At 34.2% G+C, this 12693-nt stretch overlaps 1 protein-coding gene across 1 annotated transcript; it reads left to right on the top strand.

Moving 5' to 3' along the window:
* The first annotated feature begins 1295 nt into the window (after window positions 1-1295).
* Window positions 1296-11473, top strand: LOC132563150 (palmitoyltransferase ZDHHC3-like). Its single transcript, XM_060227913.1, has 8 exons — window positions 1296-1414; window positions 2546-2705; window positions 3445-3554; window positions 4371-4432; window positions 5948-6035; window positions 9816-9888; window positions 10672-10780; window positions 11378-11473. The coding sequence occupies exons 1-8, from the start codon at window positions 1296-1298 to the stop codon at window positions 11452-11454; spliced, it is 798 nt and encodes a 265-aa protein (XP_060083896.1). The 3' UTR covers window positions 11455-11473.
* Window positions 11474-12693: the final 1220 nt, after the last annotated feature.

Here is a 12693-nt window from a genome sequence, read left to right as displayed (position 1 = left end):
AAAAGCTGTAATACTGTCGATCTTCCCTTCACAAACCCGAACTGACCGTTGCTCAGTAACTGATTTTTTATTAAATGATCCATTATCTTTTTGCGAACGACCTTTTCCATCATTTTACATATAACACTCGTCAAACTAACTGGTCTGTAGTTACCTGCTTGCTTTTTATCTCCCTTTTTGTATAAAGCTGTAATTTTTGCTTCCTTCCATACATCCGGTAATACGCCCTCCTCAAGAGATTGATTAAACAGAATTGTTAGTGGTTTTACTATAACATCCTTTATTTCTTTCAATAACCTTGAGTGAATATTGTCTGGTCCTTGGGATTTATTTGCGTTGAGATCTGAAATAATCCTATCAATTTCTTCCTCTGTTATTTCACAATCTATAAACTTCACATTAATGTCTCTATGCGGTAATTTAGGTACTTCTCCCTCTGGTTCCTTGGTAAACATACAAATATGTTTTAAGAGGTAAGTTCTATGTACATTTACAACCGCACCCAATCATCCCCTACAATTTGTACCATCACATACTGGTCAAACCGTTGTGGCATTTTCCTGTTACGGTATGATCTCCTCAACGGTGGTGTTGGTTCCACAAGTGGCTCTTCAGCAGCTGCATCGGGTAGACAGGGGGAAGCAACCAACCCTCTGTGTAATTTCAAGATCATCAGTCTTAAAATCATTATTTCAAGACTGGTGATCTTGAAATTACTTCATATTCAAAAGATAATACAGTTTTTTTGCTCTTAATGCTTATAATAACTTTACGACTTTCTTCTTCAGATGGTACTAAGTCCCGATTAATCGGTTTCTCTTAGATCTGAAAGCACGACATATATCTAAACTATGACACATGATCCCAACCCCCTCCCTCTTCCCGTGCCACATATAGAAAACTCGACAGTGCGCTACTTGTAATGTGGCTCAGACATTTACAATACAGTACGGTAGAGTACAGAACAGCACAGTAATTCGATAAATTACGGTACTGCTAGTTGTAGTTTCATTTTGCATGTTATTACTTACCGGTGTTACTTTCCGCTGAAGACATGAGTGAAAAATCCTCGTGGACCCCATACAAGTCTAGAAAACAGATAAATTAAGGGCACTTGGTGTCATCTGAGGGTAAATCTATTAAATCATCATTCCACTAAGAATACCTGTGAAAAACTCTCACGGAATATTGGACGGAAATCCATCTCATGAAGTATACAACTTCCGGTTTCACCGATGCAAAAATGACCAATAAGAAGTAGAGAATTACTACAGCCCGATTCCAGATCTGTCAAAATGGCTGTGTTTAGGTCGGACCCCTGTGGTATAGTATGTTTGATCATAACGTATGCCGCAGTGCTGTACGCAGATTATGTCGTCGTCCGGCATCTTGTCATCCCTACAATGTCGGACACGTGAGTATAGTTTTGAGGATGAACAGTAGAAGTTTTCATTTGTATTATCAGAATATTTGTTCAGTTTCAGTTGACACACATGATCGTACAACCATTAAGGAAGAACATGCTCAGGTCGGGCACATGATGATTCATCGCTGTTATTGTACGTCGATATAATAAGTATCTATAGCTATACCAAACTGGCGAAACACAATATGGTTTAAGATGAAAATGCACAAATACAAAAGTGACACTTGAAACTTTCAATACGTGTTTATAAACTTGCAGCTGTGCTACTTCTATAAGAGGCCGCTGGACGGCCGTTTTATTATCTGACATTACGCCGTCAATTGTTACACGGCGCCTGTCATAAATTTCTCGCCGTGTAAAACCTCTAACATTGTTTGAGTACATCAATGTCTACTAGCTCTATTTGTTTTGAGTCAAAATTAAATTCCGTGTGTTCGGATGTACGTTGTAAAATTCTGATATGAAGTTGACAAATATTCGCCATACTTTTTTTTGCTGTAGCACTTGATGCCCTTATTTTTTTAGATATGATATATTTATATTCCCAAGTTTACAACCAGAATTTCAAATGCCTGTTGTTGTTGTTGTTGTTGTTGTTGTTTAGAAACATCCCAAGTAAGTTTAAAATGTCGCTATAATTGTGATAAATCAATGGACTCAACCTGATGGTAACAATAATATTTTAAAATTCTGTTCTATGTACATGCTGAAAATACATGTTGAGTTGTTGAAGATTAATCTAATAATTGTGTTGCATATTGTTGTTTGTTTATAAAAGAAAAGTTATAATTATCCAAGACTCAACATTTTACAAGTCTCACCTGAATGGAAACTCATGTAAGCCCCTCTATTTGTGACTAATTTATTTGTTGAAAATTGACCTGTTGATCGTTTAGAGTTAATAGTCAAAAGTTCTTATTTCTAGTTCCTAAAATTAGCTCCATGTGTCCATTAGCCTTATATTACCAGTTGGGTTGGAGCAGACTTTCACAGGAAAGACTTCTAAAATTTGTTATGGTAATGCACATATAAATGTACTTTGATCAGCATATTGCTCCATGAATACATCTTCTTTTCAGAGTAATTTCACTTTTCACAGAATTTTTATTTACGTTACAGGCTGTGGGGAGTGGTGAATGTGGTAATATTCAACACCATCATTTTCCTGCTCACCATGTCTCACTTGCGAGCAGTACTGTCTGACCCAGGCATAGTACCACTGCCTACAACAGGTCTTGATTTCTCAGATCTTCATGCTGGCAAAACCATGCCAAATATGGTATGTTCATTATTAGTGTGGACGAGGTCATAACTAATGTGATACAGATTTTGAGGTTTGATGTGAGAAAACTTTCAATAGCAAGGCATGTAAACTGTACACTTGATCGCTGTCTGACTAAGTGGACAGCAGTAATGGCATTCAGTTTAATTACATAAAAAAAAGTCACAGTCTGATGTGATTTTTGTTTTAACTCCGAAAAATTTCCCTGTAAATCTTTGTAGTAATTGTTTTATATTTTCCTATGGTAACAAAGGAACAGTCATTCATTGATTGTTTAGCAGGGAAGGAAAAGCTTGCATATAGGTCAGGGATCAAATTTATGAGTCCATGGCTGTACCAACCAACCTAAAATGGAATTCCATCTAGTGCCAAGCTAGACGGCATCCATATTCCTTTGTGAAATTAAAACATGCTACACTATATTCCTTCCTTTTAATGTGTTTGCAACATAGCACCACATCAATCCAAGTTTAATGGCACCAATGACGTGTCTAGCTTGGTAACGCCAAATGTAACAGAAAAGAAGTAGTGTGCTTACGTCAGGGATCAAAGCCATGACTCTTGGCTTACAAGTCCACCGCTATACAGATTGAGCTAAATATAATGTCCCTTTAATGCAAAGCTTAAAAGGTAACAGTATTTCCAAAAACATATAAATCCTGTCACAGTTGGATGAATATCTGTTTGTGTTAATCCATTCAGGTGCATGAGTAGATGTTAAACATTGTTTTTGTAGAGAGACGGTTGGACCGTGTGCATGAAGTGTGAAACATATCGCCCACCAAGAGCTCACCATTGTAGAATATGTCGACGATGTATTCGGAGGATGGATCACCATTGTCCTTGGTATTAAATAATACATTCATAGACTGTGCATATATAGTGTGCATCACTTTTTTAGAAACCATATTCAGGCAAAAAAATGTGCACTGTGCACACATAATTTACTATAAATGATTTCAGCTGAAGGCGTTACAAGTTTTGTATATATGTTTGTGTCATTCATGGTCTATTTCCATGATTATTTGAAAAAGAAAAATTTCCCTGACATTTTTGTTTATTAATAATACTCACAAAATCCACCATTTCATCTATATATGAATTTGGGGAATAGTGAATTCCCACGAAATCTGCTGTAATCCATATATCACAGTTACATCAATGAAGCATATTGATAATAAACGTACATAGAAACACATGTCATCTGCCATGTTTGTATACCAACAGCCAATGTCTGCTTCACTGTTTAAGTACAAATGCAATATCTTGTGGAGTAAGGCAGAGACAATCTGAAATAATCCTTTGATGCATGAAGTTGAATAATTTTTTCTAATTAATATGTGGGTTTTTTCCCTGACCTTTAATTAGTTACAAAGCTTCTTTTAGTTATTTTGGGGTCTGATAATTTGAAATTATTTCATGTAAATTTAAGCCAAATTCACAAAGTTAACAATTTACTCCTGATAATATCCTTTCCAGTGTGCAAAATTTTCTTTGCAAAACCAGATGAAAAGGTTCCATTCCAAACCTGTGAAAAAAGACGAAATATTAAAAGAATTCAGATCATCACTTAAGGTTATAACAAATAGTTTCCGTGTGAGTTTAAGAGTAAATATCAATTTTGAAATTCAATTGATTAATCACCTTTCTACTTGTTTGTAGGATCAACAATTGTGTTGGTGAATTTAATCAGAAATATTTCATCCAGTTCCTGTTCTATGTTGGTGAGTTTAACATCCTGAACATAATTCCATGATGCCCTCAGTTGTCTGTTAACTTTTTGGTTACTTATTTTTGAATCTGGGCATCTGAAAACAGTGTTTTATCACCTCTACTGGTCCAAGACCAAAAGTGTTATATCATGGTGTGTTGTTTGGCATTTGTAAGCAATACTGCAATACCTTGACTGGGCCCTGTTTTGGAGATATGGATACCCTATTGTAACCACTCTGTCTGTCCGTCTATCCGTCTGTCCACAGATGTAGTTCCTGGCTGATAATTTAAGTATTTATTGACTGATTTACATTTTTGGTCAAGATGTTCAATTCACGAAATACATTCTAAGGTCAAAACACAAGGTCAAAGGTCAGTGTTTCTTTCCACTGATGATCTTTTGATTATGACATCTTGAAGCAAAGTTGGTTGGAATTAAACAAGAAGTCAGCTGATCAGAGGTCAAGGTTGCTATGAAACCAGAGGTCAACAGACCAAAGGTTAAAGTCATCTGGTGATAGGCATAAATGAGATATGTGTTTCTGTCCACTTGACAATTTGTTTGCTGTATGATAATTTTGAGTTCGAGCAAACCATTGTGTCTTATTTCAACTTCATTGATATGGGCAAAATAAATATGGCTTTTAGATAATAAGAGGGGATATACAGCCATATGACAGGGCCCTGGCTGAAATGTCAGTGTTCTAGTTAAACACCAATCTTTCTAAATAGGAAATACAGGTACGTTAGTAGGACAAGGTCTTGAGTTTTTATTATTGCAAACAAACTTTGACTGATCTGACATTTGAAATAGTTGTAAGTGCTGTTGTTGTTGCTCCTCTGTAACAGATTAAGATATCCTTGCTCACTATAGTATTTATTTTGTTGGTATCCTTGGTGTGGCATTAATTTTGTCAGTATCCTTGGTGTGGCATTAATTTTGTCAGTATCCTTGGTGTGGAATTAATTTTGTCATTATCCTTGGTGTGGCATTAATTTTGTCAGTATCCTTGGTGTGGAATTAATTTTGTCAGTATCCTTGGTGTGGCATTAATTTTGTTGGTATGCTCAGTGTGGCATTAATTTTGTTGGTATCCTTGGTGTGGCATTAATTTTGTCAGTATCCTTGGTGTGGAATTAATTTTGTCATTATCCTTGGTGTGGCATTAATTTTGTTGGTATGCTCAGTGTGGCATTAATTTTGTTGGTATCCTTGGTGTGGCATTAATTTTGTTAGTATCCTTATTGTGGCATTAATTTTGTTGGGATCCTTGGTGTGGCATTAATTTTGTTAGTATCCTTGGTGTGGAAAAAATTTTGTTGGTATCCTTGGTGTGGCATTAATTATGTTGGTATGCTCAGTGTGGCATTAATTTTGTTGGTATCCTTGGTGTGGCATTAATTTTGTTGGTATCTTCAGTGTGGCATTAATTTTGTTGGTATCCTTGGTGTGGCATTCATTTTACTGCAATCCTCAGTGTGGCATTCATTTTACTGCTATCCTCAGTGTGGCATTCATTTTACAGGTATCCTCAGCGCGTATGCCACTACAATGGTGATTGTGTCATGGATGCTGGATCCTGGAGTAAAAGGCAATGGAAAACATATGAAGTTGTAAGTATCCACCCGGAGTTTATCATGTGTCAGGTATTCACAGAAGTTTTGCCTTCTTTCACTTTCCCAAAGTCACAAAAATAAATGTGTGTTTTTTTGTTTGCAGTTTTATCTTTTGTTAACTTTAAAAAGTCACTGAATGATTGACAGATGTGTGTCAAAGTATTTAATCATTTGAGTATAAAATATAAAACTCATATATTTGTGTTCCAGAATGTGTATTGATTTAAGTAAACAACATTAAGTTGATGTGTTATGGAAAGGAATTATCTGAAGGTGGTAGGTTGGTTTTATATGGATTGTGTTGTGTGGGGTCTCCTAGAGGTAGTCTCCTAGAAGATAGAAAGAACTGTTTAGAAGGGCTGTAGATAATGAGACTACAGTGTAAGGAGGTTGAGTGTGTGTAGGGAATGGGGGGTGGGGGGGGGGGTTGGAGACATAGAGAAATGAATAGCACAGATAATAACCAGAGAGAGGGGGCAGGGATACAGATGAAGAAACTGCTGGAGGGAGTGGGGACCCAGATGAATATATTATTGTAAGGGGGCGGGGATATAGGTGATTACATTGCAGGAAGGGCAGGGATACAGGTGATTATGTTACAAGAAGGGGCAGGGATACAGATGATTATGTTACAAGAGGGGGCAGGGATACAGATGATTATGTTACAAGAAGGGGCAGGGATACAGATGATTATGTTACAAGAAGGGGCAGGGATACAGGTGATTATGTTACAAGACGGGGCAGGGATACAGATGATTATGTTACAAGAGGAGACATTTATACTGCATAATTGATGATTCAAATACCCAATATTTGATAAAAGAAACTATTAAAAAGAAAAACAAAAAATTGTGTAAAAGAACAACAATGTCAGTTCTAAGGTCACACAGTCCATATTGAATTCTGCAATTCTTAGAATGTGAAGAATGTGAATGTTTTTGCAAACCAGGAACAATGTTGCTATATGTGACTTAAAATGTGAATTAAATAAGAGTTTGAACAAAATTGAACAAACGGTCAAGAAATAAAAATATTTTGAAAGAACTCACTTATAGATCAAAACTGCCTTTACTTTAAAATTCTGCGTCATTTGGAAGTTTATTACTTGACAGCTGGCATCACCCAACACATTGGTAAGTGGTTCATGTGCCCTGAAAGTACATATTGTTTGATCCAACACAGCATTATAAACTATTGGTCTACTGGTATATTATCATCTTAAGTTTACCAAGAGTGTACAAAGAATATGTTCTTAACATTATACTTCCTATTGCATTCTTTTCAAGTGTCACAGTGTTTCATTGGCTTAAAACTTTAGCATATATTTCCTTTTAGTGCAAATGTAAAGGTCTGATTTGGTCTGATGAAATACACACAAAGTTTAACTACTTTCATAGTTGTCACCAAACATGATTTATGAAGATGGTGTTCATTGGCAGCTCAAAAGAAATATTTGTGTCTATGAATAATGTTCAACCATTTTCAGTATATTAGTTGGTAAATTTTAAAACTTTATAAAAGATAATCCTTCATGGAACAGTGATATTATTGTATACTGTACCATTGTTTGTTTTCACAAGGCTAATATTTTGCTGTTGTCTTGTTTCGGGCTAGTTTATGGTGTCGCCTGCAGAGCTGGCGGACACTTAGGGATCACTTTGTCCGTAGTCACGTGTCGTCGTTCGTACGAAAGTTTTCCGGACTTTTTTCGGTAATGCTTTGAGTTATCAAAATGAAATTTGGCATATGGCTTTTTGTTGCAAGGGTACAGGTCAAGATCGATTCCCGGCTGTCTTTGACCCTTTTTGGCAGAGTTATGCCCCTTTCAACTTAGAAAATTTCCTGGGAATATTGTTTTCCGGACTTTTTTGGCTTATGCTTTGAGTTATCGAAATAAAATTTGGTATGTGGCTTCTTGTTGCAAGGGTACAGAATAAATTTGATTCCTGGCTGTCTGTGGCCCTTCTTGGCAGAGTTATGCCCCTTTGAACTAAGAAAATTCTCTGGGAATATTGATTTCTTGAGATTTTTGGCTTATGCTTTGAGTTATAGAAATGACATTTGCTATATGCTGTCTGTGACCCTTCTTGGCAGTGATATGTCCCTTTGAACTTGGGAAATTTCTCAGGAATATTGCTTTGCACAGTTTTCCCTTTATGCTTCAAGTTATAGAAATGAAATTTGGTATTACGATTTTATGGTTGATCGTTGCACATCCAGTTCAATTTCTTGGTGACTGTGACACCTTATGCAGCCGACACATACAGTTCCGAGGAACTCTTTGATTTGGTGTCTCTGTATACCTGCAAAAGATATCTTTTGAGATTTTTTACACTATAGAAATGTTGCTCAGTACTTCAATTCATGCTTTCTGTTTTGACGGCAAATATGTTGCAAAATCAAATCCCCTGCAAATATTTACAAATATGCAGTAATCTTCTGTCAGGGGAAACTATGGATTTTCACTCTGTCTCCCTGTGTATTGACAAATTGATCGTAAATTGAAATATTGTGAATGCTTGCTGTTAAGAGGCAGACGAAACATCTGAAGTCGTTCTTGGATAAAATTGAATTTAAATAGGATTTTATAACATAGAAGCTAAGTAATTGTAGTTCATAATAGTTGAAGTGGGGGGTTATAACAGATTTGTTGATAAAGTAGAATGTTAAAACAGATTTGCAGATAAAGTAGAATGTTGAAACAGATTTGTAGATAAAGTAGAATGTTAAAACAGATTTGCAGATAAAGTAGAATGTTAAAACAGATTTGCAGATAAAGTAGAATGTTAAAACAGATTTGCAGATAAAGTAGAATGTTGAAACAGATTTGCAGATAAAGTAGAATGTTAAAACAGATTTGCAGATAAAGTAGAATGTTAAAACAGATTTGCAGATAAAGTAGAATGTTAAAACAGATTTGCAGATAAAGTAGAATGTTAAAACAGATTTGCAGATAAAGTAGAATGTTAAAACAGATTTGCAGATAAAGTAGAATGTTAAAACAGATTTGCAGATAAAGTAGAATGTTAAAACAGATTTGCAGATAAAGTAGAATGTTAAAACAGATTTGCAGATAAAGTAGAATGTTAAAACAGATTTGCAGATAAAGTAGAATGTTGAAACAGATTTGTAGATAAAGTAGAATGTTATAACCGATTTGTTGATAAAGTAGGACATTCTTGAAAGTGTTTCTCTATACATGGAACTGTAGAACTTCAATTTAAAATCTTTATAAATTTACATGTTTATTTATTATTTGTATTTTTACTTTTATGATAATTATGTTTCTGTACATTGTTCATCTCTTACTGAATTCTTCTTATTCTTTTATCATTATATATTCATTATATAAATTAACTTGTTGTATATTATTATAGAAATTCACAGTATCTTTCATGAAATGGACTACACTGTAAATGTACTGAATTTTGTGTAATCAAATTTGACAGCATAATCACGTTTTGGCAAATTACGGTAATGCAATGATAGATTCTCACATCCACTATAATTTCTGTGTAAACAGCATATAGAAATTAGCGTAATCATGTTTCAGCGTAATACTTTTAGCATGAAAAATGCTAAAATATGATAACCTCTTAAATATTAACATTAACTTTATTAAAAACGTTAATTTTGAAAATGTTACTGGGGATAAGTCTTTAAGAAATCTTTGAAAACTGACAGATATGCTGTTTCATTGATGGCTGTTCTTTACCAACTGTGATACTTAATTACCCTTAAAAAGGACTGATTCATAGATTTAATGTCTTTTTGTAGGATACACTCGGTCCTGTTGGTAGTTGAGTCACTGCTGTTCGGGATGTTTGTGATTGCGATTGGCTGTGATCAGGTATGTGTGATTGTACCCTAAATTTCTGTGCATATAAATCATAAATTTGTCTTTGATATATCAGATTTGTATTTTGCTTGTAAGTACATGTTAGAATGGGGAAGATTTTCCTAGATTCTTTACTTTGAAACAAATAGAAAAAACATCTTATCCTTCAGACTTCTATTTTGACCTAATTTTTTTTTATTTCATTCTTTGTTCTCAACATCACACCCAAATCCTTGACAGCACATGTGTATGATGCAATTTAATTTTATTGCATTCTGCATACATATTGAAAGGTATTGTGTTTCTTGTAGACTTCAATATGACAGAGCAATGATGTAATTTCCACTTATGTATTATAATATCCGGCTTATTATGATATTTTTCTGGAAGTGATATTACCCACACAAGTAAAGGTAAACATTGTACCATTATGATGATATGCATAATGAAATTTACATTAATACGCAGAAATCATTTAATAACATAAATTTCATCTGCGCGTATCAATTTGTTACTTGCTCTTTACAACAATTATAGAGTTATTGCCCTTTGATAAAATTTTGTGTCTGGTGTGCAATATGAAATTGCTTGCATACTGAAATATACATTAAATATGCGAAGGTACGTTGATTGGGGAAATAACCCCAACACTTACAGTTTGTCTATTAAAATAGTGAAATTAACTCCTCTACTATGTTGACTACTGATTATGTGGGTATTTTTCGCAGAAAAATGATTTCTTAATAATGAAACTTTTTATTATGTGGCTTCAGTCTTTTGTTTCTATTGATGTAGATGGGGGCAATATTAAGTGATGAAACAGCAGTAGAACAAGTGAAAAAAGAAGGTCCAAGGCGACAGAAAAAATCATCCTATGCATTAATGCAGGAAGTGTTTGGTCGAGGTAAATTTCTGGTTTTTGTAGTGTGATTTAGAATTGTAACTATAATGATCAATTTGAAACTACATACCATAAAGGGAGGTAAATCTTGTTACTGTTCAGTATACCTAATATCTGTCTTGTGTGTGTTTTTTTTTTTTTGTGTTTCAAAATAGTTTTCAATCTATATGTAAAATATAGTGAAAATTAACATCTTAAATATCTTTAAAATGTGAATTTGGATGTTGTTTATGACTTAATATTCAACTGCTTTTAAATAAATTCCCTCCTTATTTTTGGTCATGATGTTTTTTCATGGGAGAGAGGTTTATTTGACTTTGAATTTTATGGAATGTTGTTGTGGCATCGTAGTTTTAAATCAGGCAAAATTTGAGCAGTAGATTGCAAATTAAAGACCTGAGCAGGTCAGGGGCAAAAAAAAAACCCATTTTCCTTCATTTTGTTTTATTTTTGTTAAGTTAATATCTGGTAATCATCGTCTCCAAAGTTTTACATGTATATTGGATGTTTTGATCCAGGAGAATGTTAGAGTAATTGTCCTTTATATGCCTTAGTGAGAAAGCATATCTCTTTAATCATGTTTTTGTATTTGATTTACAGGTCATCCTTGTTGGTGGCTGGTGCCCCTACAGTTTAGTCCAGTGGTCCAAGTCTATGAGTCACAGTACACTGTATAGCCCAGGCCATTTACCACAGAAGGGAGGGAAGGGTGTGGGAGGGTCAAATTTGTAGAAAGGAAAGGAAGTGTGTCTGATTTATTGTTTTATTACTTAGATTTTTTTTTTATTGTTTCAACATACTAACATTTTTTTCTACATTCCAGAATATACCCTCTGTATGTTTATATACTTGCAGGGTCACATTGTCCAGTTGCTTTTGAATCAGTAATTTTCATGGGGTTAAATTAAAGAGTTTGATTGACCCTGTCTTGTTGACAAATACATGTAATACTTATTAAAAGCTATTCCAGTAAAACATCTACGTGACCCCAGGACTCCAAAAAAAATCACTTCTATTCATGTTTTGGTTTCCTACCTGTTACTACAAAGGATTCTGGGATGGGAAATTTTTTCCTGGAATGGTCCTAAAATGATGTGAATTTTACCTGTATGTTGTTTTATGGAAAGATGAATTTATAGATTAATAAAACACAGGAAATTGGCGAAAATAAAACCCCCACGAAAATTAATGATTTTTCAGTTTCTTTATTACTTATCTCTTATCTACAATCAATACGCTTGTATATATATCATACAAAATTCTTTTTCATACCATACTAGTTTAGACTGTACCTTTTTTTAATGTTATCCAAAGCGACTATTCTACAGTCAGTTATGTATATAATCAGTTTGTAAGCATCATATTTATCTCAATTAAAACGACAACTAATTTGTTTAAGCTTTTTTTTGTTAAGTCATAATAATCAATCTATGGTAAGTTATAGATAGATTTTTCTGAGAACATAAATAATGGTTCCTACATACAGCATTATATTGATGGGGCACCATATAGTACATCATATTTGGGTGAATTTAATTCAGCTATTCTCACGGTCATTGAAGATGTCGTAAAACTAGATATCTAACTTAGGTTTTTTATGGTAAGTTTAAATCTCAGAAAAAATCATGATAAAATTTGAATTCTTCTTTTGTTTTGAAAAATGATGTTCTCTTAATCTTGGTGAAAGATAACATTTGGTGCTTCGTTGTTAGAAATGTTCCTGGGCGATTTAGTGTTTATGTATTTGTGGTCATTATAGATGATGTGCAATAAGAAATGGGTGCCCAGCAACATTTCACAGTGAATCAAAACCTGAAGATTCCAGCATACATGGATACAATACATAAACAACACACATAGAATTTAATTTCTGTGTATGTGTGGTAACACACATCGTGTGTCGATATTTTTTAAAC

The sequence above is a fragment of the Ylistrum balloti genome, unplaced genomic scaffold (assembly GCF_031769215.1).
Source record: "Ylistrum balloti isolate Yb309-2 unplaced genomic scaffold, AGI_CSIRO_Ybal_v1 Utg371606, whole genome shotgun sequence".
NCBI lineage: Eukaryota > Metazoa > Mollusca > Bivalvia > Pectinida > Pectinidae > Ylistrum > Ylistrum balloti.
This window is presented reverse-complemented; position numbering and strand designations above follow the sequence as displayed.

Excerpts from the sequence above, each read along its gene's own strand:
- LOC132563150 (XM_060227913.1), top strand. The coding sequence starts at position 1,296 with ATGGCTGTGTTTAGGTCGGACCCCTGTGGTATAGTATGTTTGATCATA. Across the intron at positions 9,889-10,671 it reads TTGCGATTGGCTGTGATCAG|ATGGGGGCAATATTAAGTGA; the intron begins GTATGTGTGATT and ends CTATTGATGTAG. Across the intron at positions 10,781-11,377 it reads GCAGGAAGTGTTTGGTCGAG|GTCATCCTTGTTGGTGGCTG; the intron begins GTAAATTTCTGG and ends TTTGATTTACAG.